The 11847-nt window shown below is 48.7% G+C and overlaps 5 protein-coding genes across 5 annotated transcripts; 1 reads left to right on the top strand and 4 right to left on the bottom strand.

Annotated features, from left to right (window-relative positions):
- The first annotated feature begins 10 nt into the window (after positions 1 to 10).
- Positions 11 to 1392, top strand: CND02550 (conserved hypothetical protein). Its single transcript, XM_570477.2, has 4 exons — positions 11 to 444; positions 498 to 557; positions 611 to 987; positions 1044 to 1392. Exons 1-4 carry the CDS (start codon positions 84 to 86, stop codon positions 1203 to 1205), a joined length of 960 nt encoding a protein of 319 aa, XP_570477.1. The 5' UTR covers positions 11 to 83; the 3' UTR covers positions 1206 to 1392.
- Positions 1240 to 2704, bottom strand: CND02540 (hypothetical protein). Its single transcript, XM_570452.2, has 3 exons — positions 1891 to 2704; positions 1644 to 1832; positions 1240 to 1586 (listed from the first exon to the last, which is right to left on the bottom strand). Exons 2-3 carry the CDS (start codon positions 1815 to 1817, stop codon positions 1563 to 1565), a joined length of 198 nt encoding a protein of 65 aa, XP_570452.1. The 5' UTR covers positions 1818 to 1832; positions 1891 to 2704; the 3' UTR covers positions 1240 to 1562.
- Positions 2705 to 3730: 1026 nt separating this feature from the next.
- On the bottom strand, positions 3731 to 6924 carry CND02530 (hypothetical protein). Its single transcript, XM_570251.2, has 4 exons — positions 6484 to 6924; positions 5294 to 6397; positions 4544 to 5244; positions 3731 to 4474 (listed from the first exon to the last, which is right to left on the bottom strand). Exons 1-4 carry the CDS (start codon positions 6734 to 6736, stop codon positions 4283 to 4285), a joined length of 2250 nt encoding a protein of 749 aa, XP_570251.1. The 5' UTR covers positions 6737 to 6924; the 3' UTR covers positions 3731 to 4282.
- A 214-nt stretch (positions 6925 to 7138) lies between these two features.
- CND02520 (lanosterol synthase, putative) lies at positions 7139 to 10171 on the bottom strand. Its single transcript, XM_570450.2, has 14 exons — positions 9953 to 10171; positions 9784 to 9895; positions 9604 to 9733; positions 9429 to 9550; positions 9242 to 9378; positions 9166 to 9187; positions 9046 to 9119; positions 8192 to 8990; positions 8097 to 8127; positions 7965 to 8039; positions 7843 to 7914; positions 7639 to 7789; positions 7377 to 7590; positions 7139 to 7325 (listed from the first exon to the last, which is right to left on the bottom strand). Exons 1-14 carry the CDS (start codon positions 10166 to 10168, stop codon positions 7264 to 7266), a joined length of 2217 nt encoding a protein of 738 aa, XP_570450.1. The 5' UTR covers positions 10169 to 10171; the 3' UTR covers positions 7139 to 7263.
- A 163-nt stretch (positions 10172 to 10334) lies between these two features.
- CND02510 (hydroxyacylglutathione hydrolase, putative) lies at positions 10335 to 11813 on the bottom strand. The gene is made up of 8 exons (XM_570448.2): positions 11674 to 11813; positions 11391 to 11592; positions 11171 to 11283; positions 11027 to 11113; positions 10935 to 10975; positions 10728 to 10869; positions 10565 to 10669; positions 10335 to 10490 (listed from the first exon to the last, which is right to left on the bottom strand). The coding sequence occupies exons 1-8, from the start codon at positions 11736 to 11738 to the stop codon at positions 10421 to 10423; spliced, it is 825 nt and encodes a 274-aa protein (XP_570448.1). The 5' UTR covers positions 11739 to 11813; the 3' UTR covers positions 10335 to 10420.
- Positions 11814 to 11847: the final 34 nt, after the last annotated feature.

Raw genomic sequence — 11847 nt, 5'->3', positions numbered from 1 at the left:
TCACACCTTACCAAATAGTGATACGAAAATCTGCTCAAGACACTCTCACTTACTCCCATCATCCGAGACCTATTCTTCCCAACATGTCTGAAACTCTAACAAAAAAGCAACAGAAAGCAGCCGCTTTCAGGTCCAAGCAAAAGGCAAAGAAAGCGGGCGTTGAGGCCCCTCCTGATCTCCCGGAAGAAGATGTTGTTGAGGATGCCGAAGCTGCCGAGGAAGAACAGGTTCTTGATCAAGCTACCAAAAAGAGGAAGAGAAATGTTGAAGATGAGAACGCCGAAAATGTCGTTACAGTAGAAGAGAGTGAAGTTAGTATCAAACCCAAGGATCATGAAAAGAAGAAGAGAAAGACGGCTTGGGACGAAGAGGGAGATGGAGAAAGCGAAGGGAAGAAAGGAAAAGGGAAGAAGGATGCTAAACAACGGTTCATTCTTTTTGTTGGTATGTCAGCCATTATCATGAATGCTTCAGTATCATGCTCATTAGTTACATAGGAAATCTTAGCTTCAAGACGACCAAAGAAGAAATACAAAAACATTTTGAACCTGCCGCCGGTATGAGATTGCCTGTTATGGAGTGGTATTATTTCACTAATTTGATACTTTAGGCCAATTGCCATCTGTACGACTTCTTACGACGAAAGCAACACCGACTCAAGCCGCCAAGTCAAGAGGCATTGCTTTTCTTGAGCTTCCTTCCTCCACTGTCCTTCAAGCCTGTCTTAAACTTCATCATTCAGAGCTCAAAGGTCGAACGATCAATGTGGAGCTTACTGCTGGCGGTGGTGGATCAAGTGAGGATAGGAAGAAGAAGATTCAGGAAAGGAATCAGCGAGTAGGCGGACAGAGAGAGAGAAGGGCCGAAAGGGAGAAAGAAACGGGCGGTGGAGAAGAAAATGACGCCTTTGAGGGACAGCCAAGTGGACAGAAAGGTGATGACGAGAAGAAGGCCAAGATGCGAGGAGGCAGAAGGGTCAAGGCTAAGGTGAGCCGTCCTCCGTACATAGACCCAGGAGCTGGTACTGATCCCATCTTACATAGACCTCTAACGCTGTGGCTCCTGTTCCATCAACTGCGCGTCATCAAAGCTCAAATTCTTTTGCCCCCTCAAGACCCCCTACAAAAGAGTATTCCGGTGGCAAATTTCAGAAAAAAAGGTGGGAACCCACCGGAGCCAATTCCATATCGGTTGGGCAAAAGTAGCAGTATTTATATTTTAAATGTTATCATACTCATCTTCTTTTTCCATGCGTACCTCAGCGTGTGCTTCACGCAATCAATGCATAACCCAGCCCAGACTATTATGTCCAAATTCTGTACTTGTATGTATAACTCTTGTTGCGCAAGTCTTCTATAGCGCTTGAGACTTCAATCTAGCGCTCGACATTCAACGCTCTCTCGCCTCAGTCAAAACCCCTGATCGATAATGTTGATGAACAAACGAAGAGAAACGACGTCATATAAGACTGTGTTCGTTAATGTGCCGTTTCACAAACATCTTCTCTGCGTCTTCGCTGGACAAAAAGGAGATCTCTGATCTGTTAATTGCACCAGCCTTCGTTATGCATGGTTGCCCTTTTTACACTTATCGCCCTTCATGTCAGCTTTCTCGGATCTCCTGTTGGGGAATGCAAGACTCACGTTTACGCAGAGCTTGTTTTTGGTGACCACTAGACACTTGCAGCTGCCACACTCGCATACATGATCATCCGGATAGTTCCCGTCTGTGTAAGAGCACATGGGCGCAGAGCATGACTGTGAGTGGGAGTGATGGTTCACTGGCGAGGAGATAAAAGTGTTCTGAGCAAAGCACATTATGGTGGGCAATGGCTAGAAATTGTTTCATCAGTCCTATTTCGAAAAGAAAAAATCAAACTAAACTGCTCACAATTGATTGGTTGCCTGAACGGATAGGGTATATGTGTAATGGTATCACAAGTATAACAGGACGGGTTCTAAGACTGGAGCCAAGTCGTGGATGCTTGAGGACTAAGTTGTGTAGGGAGAGCTGTCTGAATTGCAACCCAGTCTCCGTCCTTTTTTGGTATTTATACCGCTTTTTGCTTGGGACGTGTGTCAAAGTGTTAGCAGCGTTGCCACCCAAAACACGTTGCAGAACTGCCTTTCGTCTCGCCGAAAAAAGCGAAGGATCAACGAATACAGACGGCAATGACGTTATCTGCGTGGACACCGACAGCTGATCCTGGACGGTGTGGGATTGCGTTGCGAGTTGCGATTGTCGAGGCTTCTTTTGAAGAAGCGGGCCGGGGAGAAGGGAAACGATAGATGGTGGATGTACTGGAGGATCTGCGGGGTATGGGCAGTAATTTATAAGGAGATCACTGGAGGATGTCTCTGCGGGGTGCGGCAGAGGAGGAAGGAAGGAAGGGAGATAATTGCTGATGGCTTGTGAGGTGATAATAGATAGATTACCAGCCAAAGGACTCTGAAAGTGTTTCAAAGGAGCTCGTCGCCACGGCTAGGACCGCAAGCAGAGAACATAAGACAGAGAACAATCGTCGTGTTTGCCTCACAGATAACCGACACGGATAGTGGCTACAGGTGTAAGCGGTTTGCTTGGCTGCTACTTTATACGTCCAGCAAGCTCGGTGTGGTGCAAAAAGTTGCCGTTAGAACTGCAGCAATGTCAGCGGAAAGCGACAGGAAGTAAAGATAAGGGCGGGTAGGCAGCAGCAAGCAGGCAAACGCTGAGTAGTATAAGTAATAATAATCCCATCACCGGTTGCCGAAGAACGGTCGGTCGGAGGTACACTGCGAGGTTTCTGCAAAGGTCAGTTTTTGAAACGGTGTCTTTTGCTGTTGATTTGTTGCAGCGGCACAGCTTCTGGTTTTTGCCTCGCTTGTCCGTGCGTTGTCCAGTCATCCATTTCCGACGCGCGGACTAGGCACGACGACGCGAAACACGACAGCGGTCGCGACTCGCCCACTCGAGGCCATTGTTAGTACGAATAGTAATAGAGAGTAGTTCACTTCCCGGTGTGCCTCGAACTTCGGCCTTTGCTTCAGCCTTTATGTTCCAGATTCCAGCTTGGCAACTCAGCACTCACCTATGCTTTCTGCAGTAGTATACCTCCTACGTCCTAGTGCATATGATGACATGTTTGGATGAGCAACTCGGGAACTAGGAACTTGCGTGTTCCGCCAGCCTTCTCTCTGCCTCTATCTGCTGCAGGCTGCGCGATTCTGCATTTGCACTTTTCATTATCATAATAGGTATATACTTAATTAGTCTATGCACTTATACATTTAATGGAATGAGACGCCAAGGAATGGTTCATTATTATGTTGTGTGTTCTACCGGTCAGGGGTGGTTTGCGTCGCACCTTGAACAGTGCTGCACTTTGAAGCATGAATGTATGCATGTATACTACACATTTCACTATTCAATAATGTACGAAGGCCAGAAAGCCTAGAAACTGCGCCAATAGTAGTACGTAGCCCAGTAAATACGAGATACGAGCGAGAGGATTTTGGCTTCGGCCTCCGCAGACGGAGACCGGGACTCAGGAACGACGAGGAACATATGATGATCAACGCATAATAACAGTACTCGTAATACGTGTCCTTGTATTTTCTCTCGTCGTTTTTCTTGATGACACAGACTCTGATTATCACGATGATCTTCTATAACCCAGGACTTATGTTTTAGACAGGCTGATCGTCGATATCAAAATACACACGAACGCTTTCGATAGAGGCACCATAAGAAATCATACATGTCACCCACACTCCCCCGCAGCAGCAACGACCCCTCCTCCCGCCAAGACGCCAATCCTCGGACCCAAACAAAGGTGAAACGCCAAGTATCCACTAACCGCAGATTCCCTTACGCGAAAAAGAACGATGAACAAGATTACTAGAATGGCAGATGACGAACAAGACTGGCAGAAGAGATAGAAATAGAAATAAAAAGAATGGAGACCGACCAAAAGTAGCACGCAAAAAGGACTAATTTGGATCCCGCCCGATATGACAAGGATAAAAAGAGACATGTTTTTACACGCCAAAGAAGCTGTTAAAACGAGTGATATAAAGCTTAAAATGTAGCAGGAAAATAATAATAAGGAAAAGCAAAGGAAAAATAAGGCAACGAATCTAATGTCCCTCCAAGGGCAACGTAAATTTCTGGTAATGCGATGACAAATGTACACGACGAGCGATGAGAAAAATGCAGCCCGGGTTATGCTAATGGAGGCTGAAAGGAGATGATACTGTTGATTGGCAGCGCGACAACAGTCGCTTTTGTTTGTTGAATTGAATTATGCCTTGACAGCAACAGGAGCTGTCTCGACCGAGGGGGCAGCGACAGCGCCGGCAATGGACGCAAAGCTGATAGCGGCCTTTTTGGGCTCGGGATCAGGTGAAGCAGTGGTAGCGGGGGTAGCGGAGGCAGACGGCTTGCGAGAGACAAGTACAGTGTCAGAATCACTTTCCGACTCCATGGTTACGCTCTGTTCCTTCAATCAGCATGTAAACCCTGGCCTCGAATGAAATCTACAGATTGTTAAAGGCTTACTTACCTGGGCGTCTTCCTCAATGGGTTGTGAAACTTTGACGACAGGCTTGACAGGCGCGGGGGCTTGCAGGACCTGAGCGGCAGTTTTACCAGACATTCCCCAAACCGGCTCTTTTTTCTCACTGGTGGGAGTGCCCAACACGGGGAACTCGTCAGGCTTGGGCACCCTCTGAGCGGGCTTCTTTTCTGGCCCAGACGAAGAGGACCTAGCGCCGTTGACGTTGGGCACCCGACCAGCCCTTCGGGGGTGACCATTCCCATGGAACGAAACGTTAGAAGGGGCAGGAGAGTGGGAACGAGATGGGACGCCATTGGCATGCACTCGTTGGACACCCGGTTGAGAGGCAGAACGCAAAAGAGTCGGCATAGTGACAGCTGGCTTGGCAGGAAGCACAGTCACCGCAGGACTAGTAGCAGCCGCAGGCACAGAGTCCGTGGCTTGTTTTTCGGCGTCAGTAGCAGGCGCTTCGTCTTCAACGATTGGCTTGACCTCGTCGTTGGGCTCAGCGGGAGCCTGACTTTGCTGAGCTTGGGCAGCAGCCATACGCTGGTGCTGCAAAAATTGCATCTGCTGCTGGTACTGTTGTTGCCTGAATGCAGGGTCGAAAGGAGCGAACCCAGGACCCACCGCGCGCATGTTTCGGTTCTGACGAGAAAGAGGAGGGAGAGGAGGAATGACGCCTCGAACAACATCCGGGTGTCGGCCTGATTATACATTAATAACATTCCGTACAATCATTACAGAGCAACTTACAGTCATTTCCATCAGGGTCAAGGTGAGGGAACTTGCAGAACTCGCCATTTCTGCAGTTGCCCTGACTGAAGAAAGCGCAAGGAGGGGGGTTTCCGTCCTTCCAGTTGCCAAACTTGCCACCCGCAGGTCGGTTACCTGTCCAAGGCTTTCCACCAGAGAAACTAGGCTTCTTGCCATGTCCGAAAGGCTTGCCTTGGCCACCGAACTGAGGACCTTGACCAAAACTCTGCCGTCTAGCATGAGGGCCAGTCATGGGTGGAGGTGGCATGAAACCATTTGTGGGAGAAGTAGCAAAGAACACTTCAGCGGGAGGAATAGAGGGAAGGGAAGAACCGAGCATGGAGGGTGACATGGGGGAAAGCCCAAAAGGAGGAGGAGGGGGCGAACCCATCATATCAGCAGGCTGATATCCCGGAACAAAAACCGGAGCGACGGCAGAAGGAATGTGGGGCGGGGCAGGGATAGGCGCGGGAGCAGCGCCAGTGGGTGCAGGAACAGCCGCAATGGAAGCACTGTCAACTTGAGCACCAGCTTCCGCACTGTCAGACACTTGAGGCTGGGCATCAGAGGGAGCGAAAGACTGGAAGTTGTTTCCATTAGGCATAAAATAAGGTGCAGGCGCAGGAGGGTACGGCGGATAGCCTTCGAAACCTTGAGGAGCGAAGCCATTCTGACCAGGGCCCGGATAAAAGTGGGCGGGGCGAGGGTGAAGAAAAACGCAAGCATTGCCATATTTGCAGTTGGGGAAGTTTCGGCAAGGGATGGACTTGCTCACCTCGGCCGGAGGAAGGTTGCTTGCACTGCCATTTCCGTTGGGTGCACCATTAGGTGCGGAAGCAGAATCCTTCCTGAGAGGGAATCGCTGAGTCTCACCATTCTGGGAGGGAAAATAGTTGGGCTGAGGGTAAAAGTCTTGCGGCGGGATGCTCATGAATTGAGGAGGCATGCCATACACGGGCTGGGGATACAAGATAGAAAGCATGAGAGGGTCGTTGGTAAGTCCAGGAGGGGGGATGATAGCACCTGCCGCAAGCAACTCCCGGACGATGTCATGGTGGTTGCCTCGGATAGCAAGCACAATAGGAGTACACCCAGAGTTGACGTCTACAGAGCATACATTAACTTTTCTACCCAAGCAAAACACCCTTGCCATACACCGTGGGCTGACAGTAGGCAATCATGGCACTCACCAAGAGTCTCTAATCGGTCAGTCCCCTTGCTCAGCAATGCCCTAACGTCTTGAAGTTTACCCTCAACACAAGCAGCGTGCAAATCATCCACATTCCCCAAGTTGACAGCTTCAACTTGCTCCTGCAAAGCTTCGACCTCATCCTCTTTTTTCTCCTCTACGGCGGCAGAGGCTGACTTGAGAGCGTCCTTCTCAATGTGCATCTCAGTAGGAGATACGGCCTGCGGCTGCACGGGGACTGATTCGACAGCCATTTTAGTTGAAGGTCTGTTGTGATATGTTTTTTTGCTAGGTCTTGTTTGTAGAGCACTCGGAAGCTAGGGATTCCAGGAGCGTGTTTTGTGGAGAGTCGCCTTGAGGTACTGGAGAGCAGGAGTGATCTCAATGTGAGGGCTGGAGAGGTGAGCCGGTTGCAAGTATAGATGTTTTTTTGGGAAAAGAGGAGATGGGACGAGGGCCAAGAAAGTGTTCTAACAAGGTGACCACGCCGACTTTTTTCTTCCATCCGGCGTTCCGCCCCTGTCCTAATTGGGATTAGAAAGCCATTGTGAAATTTGTAATCGTTTGACCCTGCTCATTAGAAATCGGGGTTATCGGATTGAGTCGGGTACAGGTAGTTTCGACGTGCCTGGCCCCGGTTATTCCTTATTTTCCTTCCATTTAATAACAATCACTCTTCAATTTGTCCCTCAATAATCCTCCGTGCAAACTACTCTATAAGGCTGGTTTCATACATACGGACAGAATGACATCTTATACTCCCCCCTGCCATCCTCAATCTCTATGACCTCAAATATTTGTCCGCCCTCCCCAACGCCCAGATACAGAACACGAATTTGAACGCTACATAATCGGATAAGCCCCAATGCCAAGTGGGATTTCTTGTCAGCTCACCAGGATAATCTATGGCACAGTTCTTGTTGAATATACCCTCGGTATCCTCCTGTTCCCATCTACCATCCTTCAATTGTCGGCTCATTATAAGTTTCGCAGCGCGTTCAATAACAGTTTTGTCGCGATATTGTCCATAGATGAGAGCAAGAATGGCCCATGCCGTTTGGACCACCTGGGACTGGTCATGTTGGGCGTATTTGCCAGTTACGCACGACTGCGCGATACTCAACCGGATGCCGACAGACAAATTGGAACAACTCACCATGTAAGTTTCACCCCATCCACCATCTTCCATCTGGTGTCCAACCAAAAAGTCACAAGCTCGTCTCACCTTGTCCGAGTTGGCGCAGGTCTCACCCGCTATGCCAAGGGATTCAAGTGCAAACATAGTGGCATAGGTGAAACAAATACCCCTATTTATAGTCATGCATTAATACCATACCCACCACCAGTGTTTATATCTTACCATGAACCATACCACGAACCGTCGGGACGTTGGATATCGTGAATGTATTGAATGGCTCTGCGTATCGTAAGTCTGTAGGAGCTAGTCAGCGCATCATACATATGCGAAGCAAACTCATTTACTCAATATCCGCTGCTCGATACTCTGTATCAACTTTAGAAAAGTATTTCAAGGCCGATAATACAGAGGTCGTGCACCTAAAAGCAATTAGACATGTCTGACGGGAGGAAGGCACCAAGGACAAATGAACTTACTCCGGGTACGTATAATCTATCATGATGTCTCCTATAGCATTGTTAGCACCCGTACATGGGAGTTGTTCGTTCGTTTATCACATTTGCCTACTCACCGAAGACTTCAGCTGCATTTAACCACTCCAACTTGGTACTGCCTCTGGTCAACTCATAGCTTGCAAAACCACCGCTTTTGTTCTGCATCGATAACAGAGTGTCAACCGCGTCACGCATCCTATCCAGCCCGACAGGCTTTGGCGTATAATCCAGGTGCTGAAGGGCCAGCACAGCCTTGAGTCCCTCAGCTGTACAGTCGCTGACTGTATAACTTTGCTCGGGAGTGGAGAATGGCCAAGCACCCTTGGTGCGGTGTCGATAACCCTCTTTGTACCACTTTGGATTCTCTCTCATCTGCGCCTTGTCCAACCAGTCCAGCATCCCCTTTACACTTTCTTTGAACTCGGACTCCTCTGCTAACCCAGTTTCCACGGCGGCCTGAGCCATAAATCCCGTATCCCACATCTGTGAACCATTGGTGCCCATCATCATCAGACCACTCTTGCTTAGCCACAAAAAGTCGTCAATCCTGGAAAGGTGGGATTTAAACGCCTCACTGTTGGGACCTTCACGGGCAAAGCGACAAACGATGTGAAAGGCTTTTGAGACCGGACCAACAGTCTGGTAGGTTGTGTTCTCGTCTTCATAAGTGATCATTCGATAAACCTTGTCCAGAGCGACTTTGCGTAGGGGGAGCCTAGAAGAGAGAATGGGTACATGTGGTAGTTTTTCATAAACCGCCAGGAGCTGATGAGCCATGTCAAGGATGGGGTGATGAGGAGAGTAAATATCATAAGATGATATGTTGGATCGTTGAGATGGCCAGTTGATGGTCTCATACGGCTCGACATAGAGTTCCTGAGCATTGTAGTAAGCTGAGCTCCACTCATGAAAAGTTGCAAAATGAGTGCACCTGACGAAGACTGAAAACAAGAGGAGTAAAGGGACCAACAAACCGAGTACCATACAGGAAGCTCATAGGGGTGACTAAAATACATTCAGCCACAAATACTTGTTGTGCACAGGCACTCACAAACCTGTCGAACATGAATCCACTGCGCACCGTTTGCTCGTTAGTGTCCCGTGATGTCTTTGCAAGCCACACTTACCCATCTCCAAGGAGCGAATGGTGCCCAATCAGGCAGCAACCATAACTCGGGAGGCACCGACCCCACGCCGTCCCACTCGTACGCTCCCAAAATACTCAACCAGACCTTGCCCCACGTAGGAATGCCGGTTGCCCCTCCTAATAGATAATCAGCCGCAGGCCAGGCAGTGTGAATGGTAGCAACTCGCCCATCTTATGTATTAACGATCGGATCTCCGTCATCGGTCCTTCATCAGGGCCCATACCCAGCATTCGCAGCGCGACATAGTTCATCACGGTTCCATATACGGTGGGCGGTGCAGCAGTATGCCTGTCATATTATATTAGTCTCATTTTCAATCCGAAACTCAATCAAAAGCTCACAATCCCCAGCCACCTTCCTTTCTCCTTTTGTTAAATAAATAGCGGCGCATCTCAATGGCTTGTTCGTGGCGCAATGACTGGCCAGTAACGTAGAGGGCGATGATCAACCCAGGTATGAGGAATAGTGGACCTTTGTCGGGTGTCAGTACATAGTGGATATTCAATAACATTTGAACTAACCTCCATACTCTGTAGAGAAATGACCATCCTCGCTTTGAAGCTCCTTGTAGAACCTGTAGCCGTTACGTGCCGCGTCAAGGGGTGTCTTTGGTTCTTCTAACTCGGGCACCTCCTATATGGTGTTGTCAGCTTGCGATTCCGGGATGGAGGATATGAAAATAAGACGCACCACATCCAAGCCAAGCCAGTACTTTTCAATGTTCATCTGGGGCCATTCCTTCCTCTGCGCAGGATCAGAGAGGTACACCCACTTCTGTTGGCCATGCGAGTCTTCGGATACCTTGAGCCTCCATGCTGTGAGGTCAGTTGCTGGGGGTGTGTACTGGGCCATGAATGTATCGGTGAAAGGTGGGAAAGAAATGAATGTGTTGGTTATTGTTGGCATCCCACGTCGGCAATTATCGTCCCACCTGAAATGTTCCTCCACTTCATCGCGATGTCCTCGGGCGCCGGGCGTCGGGCAGTTGGTTACGACTATCTGTACAAATATACCCGTACTTATAACTTATTCATCAGGCTCCGACTCCACTTGTCCCTACCTATTAAGTTACACTTGCGACACCATGCATAAACATATCGCATAATTTACACTTTGACATCGTTTCGTCCCTGTTGTCGTGTCTAGTAACTTATTGTTTCACATAGCATTCTTCATCTCCCTCAAGCGGCCCATTATTTCTACAGCTTCAGTCTTCCCAGTGGCTTGTCTGTGACGGGCAGTCCAGTCAGCATTATACACGAAAGTTCGATGACCATCTCTTCCGCCTGGCATACTACGCACTTAGCCTGAGGAGTGTCGAGTCTCATAAACACGTTCCAGTTCTTTTCATCGCCGATTGTTGACTTGCCGGTGGTGCACGAGTCATTTTCGGCCTTCTTGAGAAGTCTATGTTCGGATGAATGACATGTCGCTATAATGTAGATGTACAGTTGGTCAGACTCACTCCTTGAGGTGCTGGTTATCTGGCTCAATCGTGAGGCCGAATTTGGCCGACCCTTTGGTATATTCGTGACCGTTGTACACGATCGTATCTTCAGGAAGGTTAGAGAGTTTGGTGAGGGCGGCATGCATCTCCTCGGGGGTACCTTCAGACTTTAGTTAACTTCCTGAATGCACAGACAGGTGATGGACATTGGACAGCACATCGTACCTTCAAAAAATCGACCGCATCCAGCAAGGAATAGAGTGTCTCTGTTATCTGGTAAGTCATAAGCATGAACAGCTGCTTCCATCGGAACCTACCCAGTGAATACACCTCTTTGGCCTGTTTTCTTATCCTCGAGGAAGAAGCAGATGGAATCCTGCGTATGGCAAGGTGTGTGAAGGCATCTACGACATTTGCAAAAAGTTAAACAGAAGGCTACACTATTTGTGACATGGACGAACTTCACGGTTATATCCTGACCAAGAGTGAAAGTATCCCCATCCTTGACCACAGTGTTCGTACCTGGGCTTTGAGTAGACCCCGCGTAGACCTTGAGATTTGGGTGAAGTGATAACTATCTCAAAAAGATTAGCTGCCTATATTTTGATCGACGTCACACCGCATTCACCCACTCTTGCCCCTTCTTCATCCTCCCCGAAGCTGTTCAAGCATAGTACTCACAAACTTGCTGTTTCCGCCCGAATGATCCGCATGGTGATGGGTTGTGATCAGGCTCGTCACATTCGCACGCTGCTCCTTGACGGCGCCTGAAATCTTGTTGGCATCGTAGGGGTCGACTACAGCTGCCTCATTTGAGGAGTCTATTATGAGGTACATCCAGTTGTCTGATCTCGCTTTGTATGGCAATACTTTCATTTTGGAGCTGTGTGAGTGCAATGGAGAAAGGAAGCAAATTGTCACTGATCAGCGAAGACATGTTCTATTTGTTGGGCTACGGACGTACATGAGGGAGGTAGAGAGTTGCCTTGAGAATCTTGGTGCTGATATACGAGCAGAAGGGGTGAGCATGAGATGGTTGTGGGAGAATGATGATATATGATTGTCCACCAGCGAGTACGTATTTTTTAGTTATCCAGTCCACAGATCATTCACAGGTGACGTCCCGTCTTTCGTTCAT

The sequence above is a fragment of the Cryptococcus neoformans genome, assembly GCF_000091045.1.
Source record: "Cryptococcus neoformans var. neoformans JEC21 chromosome 4 sequence".
NCBI lineage: Eukaryota > Fungi > Basidiomycota > Tremellomycetes > Tremellales > Cryptococcaceae > Cryptococcus > Cryptococcus deneoformans.
The sequence above is the reverse complement of the archived record's forward strand: the minus strand, read 5'-3'. Positions and strand labels throughout refer to the sequence as shown.

What these genes read in the sequence shown, in the direction of transcription:
- CND02550 (XM_570477.2), top strand. Translation starts at nt 84, where the DNA reads ATGTCTGAAACTCTAACAAAAAAGCAACAGAAAGCAGCCGCTTTCAGG. An exon ending in ACGGTTCATTCTTTTTGTTG is followed by an intron (nt 445 to 497) that starts GTATGTCAGCCA and finishes TTAGTTACATAG; the next exon opens with GAAATCTTAGCTTCAAGACG. An exon ending in ACATTTTGAACCTGCCGCCG is followed by an intron (nt 558 to 610) that starts GTATGAGATTGC and finishes TTGATACTTTAG; the next exon opens with GCCAATTGCCATCTGTACGA.
- CND02540 (XM_570452.2), bottom strand. Translation starts at nt 1,817, where the DNA reads ATGTGCTTTGCTCAGAACACTTTTATCTCCTCGCCAGTGAACCATCAC. An exon ending in AAAACAAGCTCTGCGTAAAC is followed by an intron (nt 1,587 to 1,643) that starts GTGAGTCTTGCA and finishes AAGGGCGATAAG; the next exon opens with TGTAAAAAGGGCAACCATGC.
- CND02530 (XM_570251.2), bottom strand. Translation starts at nt 6,736, where the DNA reads ATGGCTGTCGAATCAGTCCCCGTGCAGCCGCAGGCCGTATCTCCTACT. An exon ending in TGACCGATTAGAGACTCTTG is followed by an intron (nt 6,398 to 6,483) that starts GTGAGTGCCATG and finishes TATGCTCTGTAG; the next exon opens with ACGTCAACTCTGGGTGTACT. An exon ending in TGACCCTGATGGAAATGACT is followed by an intron (nt 5,245 to 5,293) that starts GTAAGTTGCTCT and finishes ATGTATAATCAG; the next exon opens with GCCGACACCCGGATGTTGTT.
- CND02520 (XM_570450.2), bottom strand. Translation starts at nt 10,168, where the DNA reads ATGCCAACAATAACCAACACATTCATTTCTTTCCCACCTTTCACCGAT. An exon ending in ACTGGCTTGGCTTGGATGTG is followed by an intron (nt 9,896 to 9,952) that starts GTGCGTCTTATT and finishes AACACCATATAG; the next exon opens with GAGGTGCCCGAGTTAGAAGA. An exon ending in GATTCATGTTCGACAGGTTT is followed by an intron (nt 9,120 to 9,165) that starts GTGAGTGCCTGT and finishes AATGTATTTTAG; the next exon opens with TCACCCCTATGAGCTTCCTG.
- CND02510 (XM_570448.2), bottom strand. Translation starts at nt 11,738, where the DNA reads ATGCTCACCCCTTCTGCTCGTATATCAGCACCAAGATTCTCAAGGCAA. An exon ending in GGTCAGGATATAACCGTGAA is followed by an intron (nt 11,114 to 11,170) that starts GTTCGTCCATGT and finishes CAAATGTCGTAG; the next exon opens with ATGCCTTCACACACCTTGCC. An exon ending in CAAAGAGGTGTATTCACTGG is followed by an intron (nt 10,976 to 11,026) that starts GTAGGTTCCGAT and finishes ACCAGATAACAG; the next exon opens with AGACACTCTATTCCTTGCTG.